Source organism: Neoarius graeffei, chromosome 10 (genome assembly GCF_027579695.1).
Source record: "Neoarius graeffei isolate fNeoGra1 chromosome 10, fNeoGra1.pri, whole genome shotgun sequence".
NCBI lineage: Eukaryota > Metazoa > Chordata > Actinopteri > Siluriformes > Ariidae > Neoarius > Neoarius graeffei.
In genome coordinates, this window is record NC_083578.1 from 58,988,610 (window position 1) to 59,010,876 (window position 22,267).

At 39.4% G+C, this 22,267-nt stretch overlaps 2 protein-coding genes across 5 annotated transcripts in view; one reads left to right on the plus strand and one right to left on the minus strand.

Moving 5' to 3' along the window:
• The window catches only part of dnajc5aa (DnaJ (Hsp40) homolog, subfamily C, member 5aa), a 43,408-nt gene extending 41,794 nt beyond the window's left edge, over positions 1-1,614 (plus strand). Inside the window, exon 5 of the mRNA XM_060931953.1 lies at positions 28-1,614. Coding sequence (XP_060787936.1) covers positions 28-137 — 110 coding nt within the window. The 3' untranslated portion in view covers positions 138-1,614. The remainder of the gene's footprint in view (positions 1-27) is intronic.
• A 1,415-nt stretch (positions 1,615-3,029) lies between these two features.
• Positions 3,030-21,727, minus strand: tpd52l2a (tpd52 like 2a). 4 transcript variants are annotated; one of them, XM_060931954.1, is made up of 8 exons: positions 21,574-21,726; positions 21,029-21,120; positions 19,653-19,801; positions 18,978-19,037; positions 13,753-13,800; positions 6,011-6,112; positions 4,076-4,112; positions 3,030-3,980 (listed from the first exon to the last, which is right to left on the minus strand). In XM_060931954.1, the coding sequence occupies exons 1-8, from the start codon at positions 21,590-21,592 to the stop codon at positions 3,942-3,944; spliced, it is 546 nt and encodes a 181-aa protein (XP_060787937.1). In that variant the 5' UTR covers positions 21,593-21,726; the 3' UTR covers positions 3,030-3,941. The 4 variants fall into 4 exon arrangements, with proteins under 4 accessions (XP_060787937.1, XP_060787939.1, XP_060787940.1 ...); XM_060931956.1 differs by lacking the exon at positions 18,978-19,037 and having other exon boundaries at positions 21,574-21,725; XM_060931955.1 differs by lacking the exons at positions 3,030-3,980; positions 4,076-4,112 and adding an exon at positions 4,686-5,333 and having other exon boundaries at positions 21,574-21,727.
• Between the last annotated feature and the right edge of the window lie 540 nt (positions 21,728-22,267).

Sequence of the window (22,267 nt, forward strand, 5' to 3'; positions counted from 1 at the left end):
GTCAATGTTCTCTTTGTGGTTAAACAGAGGCTGGTGGAGGTGAGCCCATTGTCCTGCAACCGTCAGCCACAGAGACCACCCAGCTAACATCCGATGGTCACCACACCACCTACCGGACCGACACCGGCTTCAACTAACGCTGTCTGTCTCCAGCTGCCGTTCTTCTCCCATCCCTGAGTCCAAGGAACGAGCAGAGGAGCAACTCCAACAACTTAAAAAAAGAAAAAGCCACCTTTTGGCAGGGAGAAAAGCCAGTGAGAATGGAACACAAGCTGAACTCTTTCAGACATTCCCACCCGTTTCTCATATCCACCACCATCACCATTCTTCCAGAGTGGCGTACATTCATCTCAGTGTAGCTTGAAAATAAGGAATTGAATGGGAAAAAGAACACAAGATATTTTCTCTTGTACTCTCTTTTTGGCCTTTGACTTCCAGACTTGCCTTTCCATCACCCTCTTCTCCAGCCAGATTTGTTTGCTGTCCTGTAGCATGCACTGTTCCCCAATCAGTAGTTGAGGTTAAGCACAGTAGGTCTGTTTTATGTGCATTGTTTTTCATACATTCAGGAGTTTATGGTTGAAGTTCTTGTTGAAACGATGTACTTGACCTTGCATGTGTTTGTAAGCGAAAAACCATGTTTAAGGATTTTTTTTTTTTTCCTTCACCTCCAGCATTGCATGCTTTCATTCTTCTCATTGCACTTCTGGGGGGGGGGTCAGAAATCAAAGTAGGTTAAATCAAGAGTTTTAAGCCCTTGTATATAATGTACTGTCTGCTCTGTGATAACTGTCTACACTGTTTTTAATTTTGTCTGAATCTAAACACTAAATGCAGTTCTGTTCTTTAGCATCACTGTTTTCCTCATCAGTCATTTGAGTTTAGTAGATAAGTGATGCAAAAGATGCTGCCAAACACATTTCTGAAATATATTTTCTTAATATATATTTATGCCATCTGGTGTGTTGAAGTGTTTAAAAGGATGAGCCAGTTGTGATCAGAAGTGGTGCAGTGTGGGTGTTGGCGTGTGTGTATCAGCTGGGATTTGTGGAGTACCAGGATCTTGTCCTCATAGCATGTTCTGACTCTTAACATCAGTCATATTATTTAGCTAACCTTAGACATGTCCCTATGCTCACGTTTTAAGGGATTTAGTATTGAAACACATTCTGTTCTGTAATGTCAGACTGTACATCCCCAGTTTGTATGTAAAGAGGAAAGAAAAATGTTTTTATATAGATATACAATGTACACACCCCGTGTATGTGCAGTATATGTATATTTTGTGCATTTTTACTTTGTTAGCTCATATTTATTCCAGTGTGTTATTGCTCATGGTGATGTGTGAATGGTTTATTAGAGTACATATCTCCTCCCTATTCGTGCCAAGAGATCATGGTGATTGTGAATGAATTGTGTTAGAAGTTGTTTATTCAGCAACAAACAATATCGTTCATTACAACATAAGCTCAGCAGTGTAATTTTTTTATTATTATTAACCATGTTATTGTCAACTCTTTTTGCTTTGTATGCCAGTTGGAGTGAGATGGCTATCACCACTGTCACTCCTGGACACATTTGTTCTTAATTAAAGCAAAAGTATTTTTACCAGTTGTGCTCTGAGCCAAGGTGTGACATTCCTCCATATTAATGTAATGCTTCATTTTTGTTTTATTTTCAGTATGTGAACAGGATGATTTTAAAAAAAAAAAAAGGTTAACTTGGCAACAGACATTTCTTCTTAACTCTGAATTCGGTTTGGTAGCAATTTTGTCAAATACTGGGGGGGAATCCCTGAAGTGTAGCCAGTGTGTTTTTTAAATTATTTTTGAATCACCCTGTATGCTTTACAGTAGAGCCAGTCCTAAGTGTAGGTAGTGCTGTGTTTTACCTTTTGTTCTGCATAAAGCTCCTAGTTTATGGTTGGTATACAGTTAAACACAGCCATCTGAAGTTGCCATACATGTACATGTCTCTCTGATTAGTCACACCAAAGCCAAACTGCATACAATTTCCATATCACATTCATATACTTTTACACTGTTCTCTCCTGCCAGCCAAACAGCCTACATTCTGGGTGTTGTGCCATGTTTTGTGGCTTATGTTACACTGCACTAACCACATCACCAGCCTTGTTCACTCTCTTTCTTTGGATTTTAAAGGCTAATAAAACCATTTCACACTGAGCATTTGTTCTCTGCAAATGGATATTCTGTGTCTAACACTGACACTTTCTGTCTCACTCTCACTCCTCCCCGTGTCCCTGCTGTTGATGGCTTTTGATGGTTCTTTGCATCTGTGGTTTTTGCCTGTGCAGTTCCCTCCCTGCCACAAAGTTACACTGGTCTGCCCATTAAGGGATCTCCATTGAAATGTTGGAAAATACATGTTTAAGTTAAATGCAATTGAGTAACATGGGCAGGACACAGTTCCTTAAAACGTGTAATTATAGTGAAATGGTTATCTGTTGGTTTTCTATTTTATTTATGACCTTATTTTGTCTTGTTTTTAAAGACCGTCCTTGTTTCAGATGGTATGTTATTTGGATGTGGCTGTAAAACTATGCTACTCCTAGTTAAATGGTCAAGGTCTTATGTACATACACAATAATGGAGTATAACTATAGGCCTTTTATGTTGTAGCATGGTTATTGTCTGTCCAAAAGAAAACATACATTAATCTGATTTGCTGGTGTAAGAATAAATGTTTATGAACATTTCAAATGTTTCCTCTCTGATTAAATGACACTTTAATCTAAAAAAGTTGAGAAAATGCATTAAATTAATCAGTTTGCAAAGTAGCTGTCTTTTCATTCCAATGGATAAATCACTTTCACACTACTGAACCACTATTTGTCAGACAAAGGAGGGTTAATCAGGGCCTTAATCCATCTGCTGTCACAGAAAGGCCAGATGGAGAGAAACATGGTCCCAAACAGCTCCAAGGAACAAAAACTTTCCAGAAGAATAGTGTCATGGAGCTCCAAGTTGAATACTGACCCCTCAAATGAAGTCATCACCACTACCATGTGTTTTCCACCTCTAGATTTATTTGTTTATAACAAAATGTTAAATACCATAATATATTGCATGTTACAAGCCAGATAGACCAGCATTCAGATTTGTGTACAGGATAAAAAGGTAACAGTCTTAAGGTAAAGCCAACATCTTTACATAATTTAAAATATTTTACTTCCTCCTCCCCCACAATAATCATCAACTTCAGGACAGCCAGGTAAATAAAACACTGGTATATTTAAATGTTTACCTAAAATATTTCCTTTTATCCTAGTCACAACAAGGACAAACAATTTAACTAAAATACCAATATATAGAAGCATAACAGTTCATTTAACACAACCCCCCCCAAAAAAAATTCCATAAAGCAGTTTATGATGCATTGGTTACATTCATCATATAGTCATAGCGCTAGCACCTGTTGCCCTGAGTTACAAGGGATGTAATAAAATCTGTTACATTATCATTAAACTCGTATGCAACAGAAGGACATGTACTGCCAAGGAAGCGTTTTCATTTAATCCACAGTGTGTCGGAGTGCATAAGAAGCTGCACAGAACCACAAGTGAATTACAGCAGTAGTAATATCAGAACAGACACCCTTCTGAAAATATTTTCATATATTTGAAACAAGTGAAACAGTAGTACAAGTTGTGTGCATCATGCATTCACACACTGTCAGTTTGCAAAGTTTTTTTTTTTTAATTCACACAAGGTTCAAAGTTTCTTTTTAGGCAAGCAGCAGTTATTGTAGTCTTTAACAGCAAGTTGGGACTTTAGTACAGTTCAGCAGTATTTATTCAAGCATTCTGACATCACTTGGCTTTCAGTATAGTGCTTTAAAGAACTTGGAGTAGTTTGGGTAACGGGTCAGTTTTGGTGATTAATCTGTGCTTCTTTTTCAAAACCAGTGCCAGGTGGTGGTTACGCATCACCATTCGTGCTTCCTTTGGGTGCCATGGACTTGGAATGACAAAGTAAAAAAATAAATAAATTAAATTTGTTATATTCTTTTTTACGTACATTACATGAGCTTCCCCCACCACCACCACGCTTACCATTTTTTCCTCCAAGGTTTTAAATGTTGACGAATTCCTAAGAAAGGAAGCAATGTCAGAACAAGCACACGTTTTGTGTTAAACATGTATGAAAACCATAATAGAGCAAAACAAACAAACAATGCTTGCACTCAATCTATAGATACAAAGATACACAACAAATGCATGGTCACCTTAAACATGAGGAAAATGTATAGGAAACCACTAAACACTTCAGTGTACAGAAGTTAACACAATCCTATGTTCCAGTGGCACAGCAACAAAAGGGATATTTAGAGGAAGAGAACTGGGAGAAGACGACGATTAGGTCTGGTGTACCTGGTACTTTACTTCATAGCAGGCATACTTAAGGAGTGGCGCATGGAGGAGCTGCTACTTCAGAAAGCAGTGAGAACAGAGAAGCATTAGCATTAGAGCAAGCAGTGTGTGTTAGCCAAGCGAGACTAAAAGGACTGACAGCACATACTGTTCAACACACTAGAGCAAAACTCCGTGTTACTGGGGAAAGATCCAAACCTTGTGTTGAAACTGCTGTGTGTATTTAAGGAGTGGAATAATAGATTAGGAAACAGTGTTACATCATAGTGCTGTTGAATGGGGGGGGGGGGGGGGGGGGGGGGGGATTAATTTTCTACAACAGCGCGGCCCTGATGGCAGTGCCAGCTGAAATGAAAATTACAGGCTCCTCTGAATACATTATGGACTCTAGAGTAACAACTTGCAGATGCTCACAATTTAAAAATCTAATGAAAAACAGTGAAGCTTTCTGTAATATTTTTGGAAGGAGTTTCCAGTGTCTGTGCTTTACAACAGTTAGAGATCCTACCATGGGAAAGTGTTCTGGACAGACAGAGGACATGTCAGTAACATGGGAGGTTTTTTTTTTTTTTTCATGTTATGAAGGGGGGGGGGTATGATGAGTGTTTATAGTTTCCATAAGTGATAACAGGAAGTATCTTAACTTGTTTTGCCTTCCATGCAACTATAAATTATTTTAAAAAAATAAATATTTCTTGGCAAATTGTTGTGCTGTTAATATGAAATATTCTACTTCAGGGTGGTTACACATCACACCACCCAGTCAACGATTATGTTCCTTACTTGAGTGACAATACACAGTCTTATACAGCAGGTAATTTGGAAATTAATGCCATCTACAGCATGAAATGTTTTCTGCGTGGAATACAAGATGAGAAAGAGCTAGAACTATAGCCCGTCAGTAAATTCTTACCCTGATGGGGGTGTGTAAGTCAAAGCCCTGAGCATCCCAATGCAGCATTGAAGGAAAAAAATAAATATTTTTTTTTACAAATCATGGACAAAGGACTCATTCAAAAAGCAACACGAAGCACAAAGGCAACGCTTTACTGTCGGGGCAATAATGTACAGTACCAGCCAAAGGTTTACTCAGATAGTAAGTGTCCAAACCTTTAACTGGTACTGTATATGGGTTAATTGGGGGGGCTGCCTGGGACTTTATAAGGGGAGTTTCGTCACAGGATATATAAGGTTTTTAAACGAGCCAGGAAAATACAGATTAGGTAAAAACTTTGAAACTTTCCTCAGAGAAAAGCATGCATTATGTTGCAGTAATTAATTTTCAACTCCAGTTACTTCAACCTCAAAGCTTTTGCATAAGTTTACAGGGTTTGGAGCCTTTATTTGTTGTTGCTGTCTATGAGCAAGAACAAACATAAAAGTTAAATCTGAACAGTGTCTGAAAAGGGCTCAGTTTTAAAAAAGGATAATAAAAAATTTAAGATCATCTTAACCTGTAGAGGGAACATTCAAGGTGATACTCAAGCTACCGTCTTTGTGCTGTGATACTTCTTAAACTCAAAAGGACCAGATTAGTGACCAAATGCATTAGGTGAGGTTTATAAAAGAAAAGCTTAAAGAGCAAACAAGATAGAAAGAACCAAGCCAAATATTAACCTCATTTCTCCCAGTCTGCCTCTTATGGCTGAACCCAGTGATGAGAAAGCAGAGGATGTCATCATACCAGCCTGGGACAGAGTCTCCTGAGTTTTCTTATACCTGCACGCAAAGAGGAAGAGAATTCGTTTATTCATCATTTCAGTTACTAGTTAGATTTTAAATTGAAAAATTGCAGCTATAGCATCGAGACTTCTTTAGTACACCTACACTACCGTTCAAAAGTTTGGGGTCACCCAGACAATTCTGTGTTTTCCATGAAAAGTCACACTTTTATTTACCACCATAAGTTGTAAAATGAATAGAAAATATAGTCAAGACAGTTTTCTGGCCATTTTGAGCATTTAATCGACCCCACAAATGTGATGCTCCAGAAACTCAATCTGCTCAAAGGAAGGTCAGTTTTATAGCTTCTCTAAAGAGCTCAACTGTTTTCAGCTGTGCTAACATGATTGTACAAGGGTTTTCTAATCATCCATTAGCCTTCTGAGGCAATGAGCAAACACATTGTACCATTAGAACACTGGAGTGAGAGTTGCTGGAAATGGGCCTCTATACACCTATGGAGATATTGCACCAAAAACCAGACATTTGCAGCTAGAATAGTCATTTACCACATTAGCAATGTATAGAGTGGATTTCTGATTAGTTTAAAGTGATCTTCATTGAAAAGAACAGTGCTTTTCTTTCAAAAATAAGGACATTTCAAAGTGACCCCAAACTTTTGAACGGTAGTGTATTTATATATTTAAAACACCCCCCCCACACACACACACACAAAACACGTCAGTTTGTAGTGTTATGAACTGCAATTCATGGCTCTGGACTGATTACATCTGATATTAGATGCTGGTATCCTTTTAACCACAGAACCTACTGATAAGCTAGCAAGCTTTGCTATTACTAATGATTAATACAACGGTTTTAATCATTGTGGTACATTTTGACTGGTTCGACTAATGCTAAATAAATAGTTGAAACAGAGACTCAGATTATTATCTGAGGATCTGATTGGCAGGAGGTAATGGGGCGTTTTTACTGATGGAAAAGATGTAGAGATGTTCCTTAGCCACTGGATATTAAACAAATGTGTTATTCTTTAACCCTTTCAGACATAACGTGTACATTTGTACACATGAAGTTCCATAGCATTTTTTCTGGTGTCCGAAGGGGATAGAGATTTTATTAAATCACACGTTCAGGAGAATTTAAACATGTGAACGTGACCTACAGTACCAGTCAAAAGTTTGGGGACACATTCTAATTCACTGTTTTTTCTTTATTTTTATTACATAAAAAAGTCAAGTCATGTCTTAAAGTAACGATGGATGCCATTTCTCTTCATTTAGCTTAGCGGTTCTTGACATCATATGGATTACTACAGTTGTGGAATAGAGCCATTTACTGTATTTTTATTATTTACTATTTATTGTTTGATCTCAAACGCATTAAGAAGGCAAGAAATTGCACTAAATTTTGACGAGGCAGAGCTGTTAATTGAAACGCATTCCAGATTACCAAGATAATGCCAATAGTGTGCAAAGTGTCAAGGTAAACGGTGGCTACTTTGAAGAATCTAAAATAGGAAATTGTTTTTTCAAAACTTTGTTTACTGCATAATTCCAGATATGTTCCATGTGTTATTTCATAGTTTTGATGTATTCAGTATTGCACTACAATGTAGAAAAGTGTCAAAATACAGAAAACCCTACGAATGAACAGAACAGGTGTGTTCAAACTTTTGACTGATGCTGTATAGTGAGCAGAGGAAGTGAAAACTCTGCTGAAACCCAAACCCTCAAATTTGCTCTCTCTTACCATAGACAAGCACTTTTAGGTTTCTTTGTAAAGAGAACATTAAGCCTGTTTACTCAAACCTAATCCAACACCGAGGTCGAAGGGCAGCTGTTGGAACAGGCAAAGATTTACACAATCTCAGTCAAAGGACGCTCCAAATCTGTAACTTTTTTCCCATCAGGAAGAATTAAAACTACATTCAACCAACATAGGTTAAAGTAAACACAAATGCCTCAATTTCAGTCTTTAAAATAAACAAACAAACTCACCCACTCCACCACACTTTCATTGACGCATTCATGAAAGCATTCTTCAAAAATATCCAAAATGTTTATTCAGCAACTTCACTGACTTGTCAATGTAAGCAAGTTTTCAGGTTCTTGTCTCAGTGTAAAAGGAATTCAGTGCAGGTTACAGAATACATGTGCATCAATGAGAATGGGGATGAGAATGTAGTGAAGATGCAAGGAGTAGACGTAAAGAAAGTTGGGGAATTCAAGTACCTGGGGTCAACTGTGCAGGAAAATGGGGGCTGCGATAGTGAGGTGAGAAAGAGTGCAGGCAGGGTGGAGCAGTTGGAGAAGAACTTCGGGAGTCATTTGTGATCGGAAAGTCCCAGCAAAAGTGAAAGGTAAGATGTAGAAGACGGTAGTGAGACCAGCTGTGATGTACGGATTGGAGACCGTACCCTTAACGAAGATACAGGAGGCAAAGTTGGCGGCGGCGGAGTTGAGGATGTTAAGGTTTGCGATGGGAGGTTGGACAGGATAAGGAACGAGCACATCAGAGAGACAGCACATGTGGAGAGCTTGGGAATTAAGCTAAGAGAGATGAGACTGAGATGGTATGGGCACATCCTGAGAAGAGATGCAGAGCATGTTGAGGATGGAGCTGCCAGGCAAACGAAAACGAGGAAGGCCAAAGAGGAGATACATGGATGTGGTGAGAGAGGACATGAAAGTGGCAGGTGTGGTAGAGAAGGATATGGAAGACAGGGAGCAATGGAGATGAAAGATCCGCTGTGGCGACCCCTAATCGGGAGCAGCCAAAAGATATATTAGCTACAGATACTGTAGATAAACATTAAGTTTAAAGATCCTGGATTTTTTTTTTTAATATATAAAACAATTCACAAACAAAAACCCCATAATAAATACAGATACATTGGTTGTGTCCTCTAGCCTTATCTGCTATAATCACAGCCACTGAGCCAGTGTAAGCTCTCAATCCCATCAGGTGTTCCATGACCTGTTTCTTTTAAACACAACCGAGCTGTGCATGCCACACATCCACGTAAACTTGACTTATTACAAGTCACACACTACTCTTCTCTCTTCCTTCACTTCAACCATCCAGTCATCTATCCCCATGACTTTCCACACTTCCTGATCCGGTCATTAAAGCAGAAAAACAGAGAATTTCTTTCAAAATAGGGGGATTATGCATAACTGGGCACAGACTTTACCGTTGAGGTCCCCAAACGTGGAAGTAGCTGGAAGCCTTGGTTCCAAGTCGTACAGAGTTTAACATCACTACTACGTTACTTTTCTTTCCCATGTTAATGTGAGCATGAAGATTACAGTAGCTGAATTAAATGAACCAAAAAAAAAAAAAAAAAATGCGCGCCCTCTTTCGAATGCTGATGCAATCAAGCCAGAAGTTGTGTTTGTTTTGATAGCAATCAGGAAAGTTTGAAAAAAGTAGGCAGTAATCATCATTTAAACTCATTTTTGTGCAATATTTCATTTGGAAAACAGTTTTCAAAATGGCAGCGCTGACACCTGGCTGACACATCACATTTTGAAGTCTTGCACAAGTCTCCTGAAGATCGTGTGGATAAGCGACGCCTGCCGTGGACAAACGAACTACATTCAACATGACTAAAATCCTGAATACGCTGATAAGTATAATATTTAATTGCAATTAGTTGCCAATACAAGTCATGATACAAGGTTACTAAAACTGAAAACGTAATTGAACAACACGTTAAGAAATAAAGCAAGTTTAAAAATGACTTCAGTTCCCCTTTAATGTCCAATTAATAATAATCACCACAACCGCTTTGAAAACTGCTACAGAACGTGTCCCAGGGTAGGATGCCAAAATTAAAATCGTGAAATTTCTTCATGCACCTGGATCACAAACATCATTGAAAATGTATAAAAATGCACAAAAACCAAGAAAAAACATGCATCAATGACATTTTATCAAACGATATACTTTTGCCCTGTGAATCTCTGTCTCCGTCCTATAGGACCCCCTCCATTCCTCTTGATCATAGGACATTCTTAGAATAGCATGCTACACTGCTTTGGTCAAAGAAACCATAAACAATTACAGTCCTGCTGGTTATAAAATCTTGTACCTACCTCTCCTGTATGTAAATTGAACAAGTATTTTTCACAACTCCGAACTGGAGTTGTGGAGGTGGCGAGAATCACCTGGACACTTTCCTGTATATGTCCACATGCATGCCGAGCCTTTCAATAGTCCCAGGGTGAGCATATTATATACATAGAGTTGTCATGCAGCCATTGCTTCCCTTTCCTTTTTTCTCGCCTCGTATAGACATCAGACCTCATGTACACCTTTTCTCTACCTGTTTAACTACAGTCGGACCTCCAGGTATCCCGTCCTCCAAAGCTGGTGATAGAGTTCCATCATCGTTTCATGTCGGTGCTGAGTGCATCTTCATACACTGTTAGACTCCATTTGGAGCTCCATGGCTACTAGGCTCATTTGAGCTTCCTTAGTAGTTTATTTGCCTCATTAGCTTTGTGTGGCCCAAGATTTATCTATGAACTGTTCTATTTTCAGACTGTGGTTCTCGCTTGTGGAGCCAAACAGCTCATTGGGATAGGACTAGCAATATGCTTAGCAAAAAGATGGGGAAATCTGCATGCATGTATTCATTAGTGACCTGATGATTCAGGGCTGACCTTGTGTCTAAACTCAGGGTTTCTGCCCAAGATCATATCACCCAATTTACTGACCTTGCAATGTTCCATGAAGGTGAACCTGCAGAGCAGTCCCTGTGGTGCCCAGATGTACAATTTGGAATGAACTGTGGCTATTAGATCCACAGATCAACTGTTTATCTGCCATGTAGAGAAGACCCCGAGAGCTCCCCTATACGAGGGCCACTAGACAGCGGCGCGGGAAGACATTGTCGGCAGGGGGTGCTGTGACGTGACCTGGGACCTTTTTTTTTTAAGGGGGGTCTGGGGGTCCTCCCCCAGAAAATTTTGTATTTCTTAGATGCAATTTCCTGCATTTTAACCAATCAGGCGTCCGAAATCCTTTTAAGCTTGCAATTGCAATATTTCATTAAACTGCCTACTACTTATAGGCCTAATCCGTAAAAACGACGTTTTTTTTTTTTTTTTGAGTGATGACGGAAGAATCTGAAGCCTGTCTGTCAATGACAATTCTCAGTTAACACGATTACGAAGGACAGGTTATTTTAGAAGCAGAAGCGCACAGCTGTGGTTTAACATCTGCTCTAGATAAACTGAAGGAGACGCGGATTCCACCCGATTACAGCCTTACATACCCAGATCCAGTCAAGCGAGTGTGCATTTCAAATACAGTAGTTAGTCGCACGCACGCACACACACACATGAAACAGAACAACACTCTCGGTGGAACAACACAAACACCATGGTTCTCTCAATCAACAGACTGAAATCCATGAACCCACTCATCCTGCTACTATGGGTTAGTGACACTAACTTAGTGTTCTATTGCAAAAATCACTCAAAAGTGATGCAGCGGTATTTCACACTCTCCATTAAGAAAAGTAAAACATTATGAGCATGGACACACCGTTTTAAACGAACATTTTTTAAGACTGTAGTTACATCTGAGTCAACTTCAAAGCACGATGCTAGCAACACCTGCACTTGTTCAAGGCATACCAAATAGGCTCAAGTGAACACGACACAGCGGGCAAAATTAATAACCAAATGGCCTTACCTTAAAACGCTGTCTTGATCATATGACTTCTTGCAATTATTCCACTTAAATCCACACGGTTTAACACACCCAACGCAGATACCAAGCTGGAAATGTGCTAACGTTGTATTTCTCTACAGACGGTCGACTCGTACTCGCTTCCTGTTGTAATTTCGCGCGCTGAAAAGCTGAACGTCAACGTCACGACAAAAAAAATTGATGGTCCACTAGGCTACATATTAAGTTATAAGTTTTAATTAAATCCTTTTTTAAATAACTAAAATGTAGCCCTCATCATCCTACATCTAAAACATGACATATAAAATCAGCAGAGCCAAATGAAAACAAATAAATAAACAAATATATTTTCACGTAAGTTTTGTTTTATGTTCATGTCAGTTTTGAGGGTCCACCACCAGGGGGTGCTGCCGCACCACCCGCACCCCCGGTTCCCGCGCCGGTGCCACTAGAAGGACATCACCACCAAGTGTGCGGAGCACCAGTCTTGTAGGTCACCTCCTGATGAGCATCACTTTAAGCTGTGCTGCTCCAACCTGGATATCACCATTTCTTCACCAGGCTCTGTGCTCTACAGTCAAACCATCACCGACACCAGTGGTGTCTGTGTGTGGAGGTCATTTCTGAAAACCTTTCCCATCATTCCTAAGGCGTGTGGTTGATTCCTTGTGACACATCTTATCCAGGTGATTCTCACCAGCCCTGAGAGTTAGGGTATGTGAAATACAATACAATGTACGTAGGAACCAGGGTTTGCTATTAGGGACCAGCTCAGACCCACCAGGAACTTGACAAGAAGGTCCAAAGGAAAAACGACAGCCAAGTACATCTATACAAAATGTTTGTCATGCTATAAATATTTATATCAAATATTATAGCTCAGGCAGCACGGTGGTGTAGCGGTTAGTGCTGTCGCCTCACAGCAAGAAGGTCCGGGTTTGAGCCCCGTGGCCGGCGAGGGCCTTTCTGTGTGGAGTTTGCATGTTCTCCCCGTGTCCGCGTGGGTTTCCTCCGGGTGCTCCGGTTTCCCCCACAGTCCAAAGACATGCAGGTTAGGTTAACTGGTGACTCTAAATTGACCGTAGGTGTGAATGTGAGTGTGAATGGTTGTCTGTGTCTATGTGTCAGCCCTGTGATGACCTGGCGACTTGTCCAGGGTGTACCCCGCCTTTCGCCCGTAGTCAGCTGGGATAGGCTCCAGCTTGCCTGTGACCCTGTAGAACAGGATAAAGCGGCTGAGATGAGTTATCTCTCATCAAAAAATTCCTGTGCAGGGATTGGCCAAGGATGGCTCACGTGACAAAATAGTTCCAGCATTGATTAAGCAATACATCTCGTGATATCGAAAATTCAAAAAATGGATACGGTGCAAGTCAGTCATGGTATATCCCGGATATACCATGAACTGCAGTCACAATTTCAAGCTTCATGGCCAACTCGAGTCACAGCTGTGGCTCCATAAGCATGTGTGTGTGTGTTCAGGGCTACGCCCCTCAAAAAAAAAAAAGATGCCAGTCACCTCAGACCATCCATAATTTCAACCAGAGCCTCTCAGTGCATGGTATATTTGATTACCGTGTCGCCCATCACTTTGTGAGTTTGCCGAAGGGTCACAGCATGCACATACATACATGTTTCCAGGTGATTCTCACCACTCCTGGCAGTTACGGTATGCAATGTTCAGAGAATCACAGTTACATACAGTATGTAACAGGCATTCGGTACTAAATGGAAAAATTGATAGGAAGCCTCGTCAATAAGCTGACCAGAGTTTCTTTTTGTTTTTCCTCAACTGCTCATCAAGAGTTACATGTGAATGAAATCCTAATTGTTAAAAAGCCTTAAGGTGGGTGGGTAACCCTTTCACCTACAGCCTAGTTTTTTGCATAAAAGTTTTTAAAAAGTTCATCATGTTAAATCATTACTACCCATGACAAAATGACTTGAAATAAAACAGATGAAAAATCACTCACGCTTCAGAATGAGTAATGTCTTCCAGAGTAGCAGATGCTGTATGATAACTACACACACACACACACACACACACACACACACACACACACGGAAAGGAAGACAGAAACAGAAGCAGAGATATTTCCATATTATCATTATAAATGTACAGACATTTCTATATGCACACAGGTTATTGCTAATGGGCTCAATTTTAACCCTTTAAAACTTGATGCAGATTTTTTTGTTTTTTTTTTCTTTGAAAAGAAAAAAAAAAAGTGCCCAATTAACAGGGAAGATGTTAATGATGTGCATTAGAATCATTATATTAGTGCAGAGATTTAGGGAAAGTGACATGAAAATACGGCAACAACAGACTGTAGATACACACAGAACCAGTCAAGTTTGAACACCCCTACTCATTCATAGGTTTTTCTGCATTTTGACTATTCTACATTGAAAAGAATACTGAAGTCATCAAAACTATGAAGCAACATATGGAATTATGTGGTAAACAAGTGTTTTTAAAAAAAAAAAATAAAATCATTTTAGATTCTTCAAAGTAGCCACCGTTTATATTGATGCTTTGCACATGACTGGCATCATCTTTATCGTTAGCAAAAGATTGATTTAAATTAAAAAAAAAAAAAAAAAAAAAGGCTACCTAGATATCCAAGTTCAAAATGTTCACAAATACTCTAAACTACATGATTTCAAGACCCAACCAGGATATCTAGACATGTAGTCCATGGAGCTTTATGATGAAAATACAATGCACACAATCCTCAAAGTTGACAAACTTCCAAAACAGGTTTTACTTCATTTGCTTAGCCATGTGTTAAAACAGTTTGCGTTCTGACCCGTGTCCCATTGTAGAAATCGTGTCATATTCATACTGCTTCTATGCTTATAAAGTAAGCAAGTTTCAATAACAAAACACTGTTTCTCTTCTAATCATACTTCATTCTTTGAAGTGAAACAAAAAAATGCTGAACGTTGAAACAAATCAACACCTGGGTCATTCGATACGTTCTAGACCGTTCCGTCTGCCAAATAAAGTAACAGCACGGGTTTCTGCTCACCACCAAGAGGTATAGAACTGCACGATCTGTAACCTTTATCATCATGAGAAACTGTGGTTTGATTTTGAAAAATTGCTGAAAGAGCTAATTAGATGTCCATATAACCCAGATCAAACTGAGTAAACAGGAAACACCAGGACCCAGACTCTCATGAGATCACTGCCGTCATTGTGGAACAATTTGCGTTCTTTGTCATTTTATTCAGAGTGTCACTTAAAATATACGTTTTAATCTACAAGTGTTAAGGTGTCCTTCTAGCAAAAATATACAATGCAAGACATTTACTGATAGCAATATTACTACGTTTATACGTATACTACTTCCAAGCCTATAGGAGATTATGATTCTAGGCTACGTGCTGTTTATTCGCTGGTGCCGAGCTAACAAGTTCAGTAGGCTGGTGATGTAACAGTCACAGGCATTTTTCTCCTCTTGTCCAACAACCAGACACAGAAATCCCCTCCTGCCTACTGCCTGTCACAAATCAAATGTTCTAATTTGGTAGGCAAGAAATAAAACACGACAGGATGGTGTGATGTGATACTTGTGAACTTGATCCTTTTTCTACAACACTGCATCCCGAAGCGTTTTATTCCACAGAAACCTGCCACCTTTTTATCTAATAAATAGACTTAAAGAGCTTAGACATTACTGCTGTAGGTCGGGTTGGTGTGTCCCCAACGTATAAGAAACTCCAGCATATACACAGTACTGTGCAAAAGTCTTAGGAACCCTATTTTTTTCTCATACAAACTTCATTTTCCAGCATAAAGTTAAATGTTACAGGGAAAAAAAAAAGGCTTGTATCTCAGCAATACATTACATAAGAAACCACTTTTCAGACAAACAAACATAATGAAGCCTGCTGGGTTTTGGTGCAAAATTAAGAAGCGAGTGTGACAAAGTGTCCAGAAGAACTGTGGCTGGTTCTGTAAGATGTTCAATAAAACCCACAGCTCATTTCCTTATAAAACTGCACTCATTGTACCTGAGACTACCATTTTATTTATTTATTTTTTAACGCAAAGGGTCGTCTCACACCAAATATTATTGGTTTCATTTATTATGGCTTACTGCTGTCTATAGTACTTTTTTTTTTTAAATGTTGAAACATTTCATTTCATTGTTTTTAAGCCATTTTTGCTCTACAGCATCTCTTTACATGTGCCTAAGACTTTTGCACAGTGCTGTATACTGGACCGAGTTGCAGTAGTTAGATGGTTATTTGAAAAGGCAACCATGATTATGAAAGCACCCATTTGTACATTCCAGTTAAAGGTGCAGCCAGTAAAATCTACTTTTTCATCTTCAGATGAGCTTTAAGTCAAAACTTCTATTCCTGAAGAGTATCATTTGCCATGTCTGCTGAGGTCACTAACTCTACTGCTGTACCTGTTACAGACTAGGAAGTGGAATTTCACATGATGAACTCAATCGATTGAAGTGATACAAAACACTGAATGTCCCAGTGTGGTTATAAGAAATATAAGCACTCTTAGAACATCGTTCAACAAATTTAATTAGCAGACTGGAAATAAGTGTTGCATAATAGAAACTTTTTAAGAAGGAGTGTAATGACTAGCTACACAGGATCATCCCTTCCCTGGTGATCCTCATTTGTTTCTCTTAGGCTGTCTTAATGCACTTAACTATGTAGCTTGTCATAATATATAATAAAGTATACTATATACAGGATATTACACGGTTGCACAAAGATACAAAGTTTATCTTCGAGTGACGAATATATATTTCACAAGTGAGCGACGTGAACAAGTGATATTTTTCAACACGAGAAGATAAACGTCATATCTTCACGCCACTGTGTAATGTTCTTTATATACAACCCTGATTCCAAAAAAGTTGGGACAAAGTACAAATTGTAAATAAAAACGGAATGCAATAATTTACAAATCTCAAAAACTGATATTGTATTCACAATAGAACATAGACAACATATCAAATGTCAAAAGTGAAACATTTTGAAATTTCATGCCAAATATTGGCTCATTTGAAATTTCATGTCAGCAACACATCTCAAAAAAGTTGGGACAGGGGCAATAAGAGGCTGGAAAAGTTAAAGGTACAAAAAAGGAACAGCTGGAGGACCAAATTGCAACTCATTAGGTCAATTGGCAATAGGTCATTAACATGACTGGGTATAAAAAGAGCATCTTGGAGTGGCAGCGGCTCTCAGAAGTAAACATGGGAAGAGGATCACCAATCCCCCTAATTCTGCGCCGACAAATAGTGGAGCAATATCAGAAAGGAGTTCAACAGTGTAAAATTGCAAAGAGTTTGAACATATCATCTACAGTGCATAATATCATCAAAAGATTCAGAGAATCTGGAAGAATCTCTGTGCGTAAGGGTCAAGGCCGGAAAACCATACTGGGTGCCCGTGATCTTCGGGCCCTTAGACGGCACTGCATCACATACAGGCATGCTTCTGTATTGGAAATCACAAAATGGGCTCAGGAATATTTCCAGAGAACATTATCTGTGAAGACAATTCACCGTGCCATCCGCCGTTGCCAGCTAAAACTCTATAGTTCAAAGAAGAAGCCGTATCTAAACATGATCCAGAAGCGCAGATGTCTTCTCTGGGCCAAGGCTCATTTAAAATGGACTGTAGCAAAGTGGAAAACTGTTCTGTGGTCAGACGAATCAAAATTTGAAGTTCTTTATGGAAATCAGGGACGCCGTGTCATTCGGACTAAAGAGGAGAAGGACGACCCAAGTTGTTATCAGCACTCAGTTCAGAAGCCTGCATCTCTGATGGTATGGGGTTGCATTAGTGCGTGTGGCATGGGCAGCTTACACATCTGGAAAGACACCATCAATGCTGAAAGGTATATCCAGGTTCTAGAGCAACATATGCTCCCATCCAGATGACGTCTCTTTCAGGGAAGACCTTGCATTTTCCAACATGACAATGCCAAACCACATACTGCATCAATTACAGCATCATGGCTGCGTAGAAGAAGGGTCCAGGTACTGAACTGGCCAGCCTGCAGTCCAGATCTTTCACCCATAGAAAACATTTGGTGCATCATAAAACGGAAGATACGACAAAAAAAGACCCAAGATGGTTGAGCAACTAGAATCCTACATTAGACAAGAATGGATTAACATTCCTATCCCTAAACTTGAGCAACTTGTCTCCTCAGTCCCCAGACGTTTACAGACTGTTGTAAAGAGAAAAGGGAATGTCTCACAGTGGTAAACATGGCCTTGTCCCAACTTTGAGATGTGGTGTTGTCATGAAATTTAAAATCACCTAATTTTTCTCTTTAAATGATACATTTTCTCAGTTTAAACATTTGATATGTCATCTATGTTCTATTCTGAATAAAATGTGGAAGTTTCAAAATTCCATATCATTGCATTCCGTTTTTATTTACAATTCGTACTTTGTCCCAACTTTTTTGGAATCGGGGTTGTATTATATGGACACATCCAATAAAGAATTTACACAAGTTAAAACTGAAAGAATTTTAAATTTGAACCAGTTTGCCATTTTGACAACACGCGTCTAGTCAGCGGGAAAACGTTGGCGTGAAATATCGGAAAATGCGTCACTCCGATCCGCAATGTATTTCATCTGAAAATGAGAGTTTTTCAACACAAGAAGATAAACGTCATATCTTCAAACTAATATGCAATTTGCTTATTATACTGACACATTTACAAACAAAACAGACCCAGATTTATCAAAACAATTCACTGGTTTCTTCATGAGTGACAGAGATTTAGGTCGCGGTTGTTTCTCCATGTCCCGGATGTAGCTCGTATGAAAAACACGAATGGTGTATTTCCCAGGAAAACACTTGTGTCCATATAACATAATACATTACCCATCACTTTTTAGTCAAGCCAGTTACATTCTGTGTAACGTAGGACTTCACTTGTCTGGTGGCCTGGCTAATGAAGTTATGATTTGTCCACCCTGTGTGACAGAGCCTTAAAATTGGCATTAATTCAATTAAACGGTGGCGTAGGTACTACAGTACTGCATGACATTAAGCAAACTAACTCCTAACTCCCATTAAACATTTAGAAGGGAAATTTGGACATAGAACGCAAACAGAAAGACAGACAAGATGACTAAAGCTCAAAACCCCCTGAAACACAGAAGACAGAGAGAGGATGTGAGAGAGAAGACTCACATGTTAGACGATGTAATTCTTTGATTCAAATCCCCAAGAGTCTGTGAGGTTTTCATATAACTAGAAGTAGAAATGAGTGAACGAGTGAAAAAAGTATTGGTGAAGAAAAGCATTTGGGGCATGTCACTACAAAAGTCCAGCTGGTCAAAAAAAAAGTTGATTTATTGGATATTCTAAATCTAAAGTTAATTACCTTCAAAATAAGGGGGCAATTTGTTAAATTCAGTGAAGCCAATCCAAAGAAATTAAAAAAATCATTAACAGAAAATCAAGTTTGGAGAAAATCAGATGTAAACTGTGTGATGTGTAAATTGAAATTAAAGGTCTAGCACATTTCTTTGGCCTACATCATTTTTAGAGGGTCATATTTTGCTGATGTACACATTATATATAAAGGGAATCATTTATGACTAAAGTAGAAAAATGATATGCAGGTCAGGTTTCGCTGTATCCTGGAATGAACTTTTGCTACACTGGACTCGTTTTGGAGTGACGCCCCATATTCAGACAAATCATAATGAGTAAAGGGATAACCAGGGAAAGTGGAATCTACACAGTTCACCACCAAACCACAGCTCTATAACCAGATACACATAATAATGGGAGTGAAGCAGGAGATGAAACAGGAGCACCAGAAGAAGTGACAGTGATTCACCCAAGCCTGGAAGTACTCACGTATTAGAAGCCTGAACGTCATGCCAGCCTTTGACAAAGTTGTTTTTTAACTCCGCCAGAGGGCTTATACCCAACCTCCTCCTCAGTTCACCAGCATGCCTCTCTTTGGATACGAGAACATGCCTCAGCGTCTGAATTTCCTCCTCCACCTGCAAAAATCACAAGCCAAACAAGATTTTGTTAGACAGCAAAATGCACTGCAGGTTTGCATATTTTATATGTTGTTTGGGACTGCTGGCTTCGAGCTGGCACGCTATTGCTCCAGGACAACGCGCCCATCCACACAGCACAGGTGGCAGCAGTAGAAGCAGACAAATGTAGCTTTGAACTGTTGCCCCGTGCACCTTACTTACCCGACCTGGTGCCATCTGACTACTGTTTCCCAAACCGAAATCCCACTTGCGTGGTCGCCATTTTCAGACTGATAAAGTCATCCGTGCTGTTGAGGAGAATCTGAAGGTTCGAGACGTGACCTTCCACAAAGGGATTAGCAGAGCTAAAACGTCGGCAGACCAAGTGCATTGAAATTAAAGGAGACCATATTGAAAAATAATGCAAGAACAACCTCTCCTGTGACGTTTTATGGGTAAGGCCAAGGACTTTTTGAAGCAGCCTCATATTTAAAAGGTCATTCGATGCATCGTGAAAAGATAAAATGTGATGTGCTTTAAAAAGGCTGCATTAGTGGAGAAATAAGGAAATGTTTAAAAACAACAGATCAAACTCATATCATCTCTAGCCGCTTTATCCTGTTCTACAGGGTCACAGGCAAGCTGGAGCCTATCCCAGCTGACTACGGGCGAAAGGCGGGGTACACCCTGGACAAGTCGCCAGGTCATCACAGGGCTGACACATAGACACAGACAACCATTCACACTCACATTCACACCTACGGTCAATTTAGAGTCACCAGTTAACCTAACCTGCATGTCTTTGGACTGTGGGGGAAACCGGAGCACCCGGAGGAAACCCACGCGGACACGGGGAGAACATGCAAACTCCACACAGAAAGGCCCTCGCCGGCCACGGGGCTCGAACCCGGACCTTCTTGCTGTGAGACGACAGCGCTAACCACTACACCACCGTGCCGCCCTACAGATCAAACTTTCAGATCTATATTATTTTTAGAAGACAGACTCTCTGTTCATTTTCCTAAATGTTAACGGAATTTCTACACTCTTCCAGTACTGTAAATTATTTTAAGCTCCTTTTTCACGTCTAATATCGGCTCTAGAATCCTGCCAGCTAGTACACACTTTTCATTCTATTACATTAACCAAAAAATGAGCTGTAAAAAAAAAAAGGCTTATTATTTGTAGCTGGAAAAAAGTACAGATCAGCTGAGGTATGAAGAATGTGGCGAGGGTGTAGAATACCTTACGAAGCTCCAGTTCCAGTTCCAGAGCTTCTTCCTCTGTCAGTCCTGGTGGCAAACTTCTCCCACTTGCTCCACCCTCACAGAAGGAATCTCCAAACAAAACAAACCAGAAACTCGGGTTAGGACTCAGCAACAACCGGCCATTAGGCTACTACTGTACATAAACCAGATCTTGACACTGATGTGTGTTTGTGATCAAGGCTAACTACCAGTAAACCAGTGCAAATATATAATAGTTTGTATGAAGTAGGTCAGGTTTCAGCCTGGACATCAAGATTAGTAATTTTAATCAAAACTAGAATTATATTAATAGGTAAGGAGCAGCACTTAGCTAGATAGCTAAACAGTCAGCAAAAACATTAGAATCTAAGCAACGGTGTTGTAAAAGACGCACAACTAACATCTTCAAAAAAGTCTGTTTGTTGACAGAAACTACAGCAGTGACCCAAATCTAACTCTAATCATTTCTACACAGACCGACTGCTGTACAGTGACACTGAGGAACTCGGGTTCTGTACAGAACCAATATCTCAGAAATCCTACCTCTGTCTCCAGCCTCCATCTGAACTGAAAAACTCAGTGTAAATATTTATGGCGTTATAAATTATTCAGTAGTTGTATAAGAGAAGCACAACTAGCAAGCGCACTGCTGACGCGTAGATATATTAGCTTGAGAGTCACACTTCCGGTACACGGCAGTGACGTAGCAGGAGGAAATAATAGTAATAATAATAATACTGCTTTTCTCTCTCTTTTTTCTAAAACGTCAAACTAATTAAAAATATAAATGTATTACATACTTTTACTGATTTTTAAAAAACTAGAATCACAGCTACAATTATCGACAGTCTTTTTGATTTGATTTATTTGGTTAAAATGCAGTGCATACAAAATACAGTATGAACATGGCATAAAAATTACACAAAAAAGTGTGAACACTTGTTTCCATTGTGGTCCCAGAGACTTATCACAGACAGCCATGGTTACCATACTAAGTAAACACCCAAAATATAATCAATGATAAAGTAATACAAGAAATAATAATAATAAATGGTAACAAAAAAGACTATTCCTTTGGTTCGAGGAATAGTCCATAATTATCGACACCTTTTCAGATTTCTTCTTCTTTAAGGTTTTATGGTGGTTGGCAACCAACTTAAAGGAGCATTACCGCCACCAACTGGGCTGGAGTGTGGAACAGGTCGATATTGGATTAAATAAAAAAATAAAACCTTAT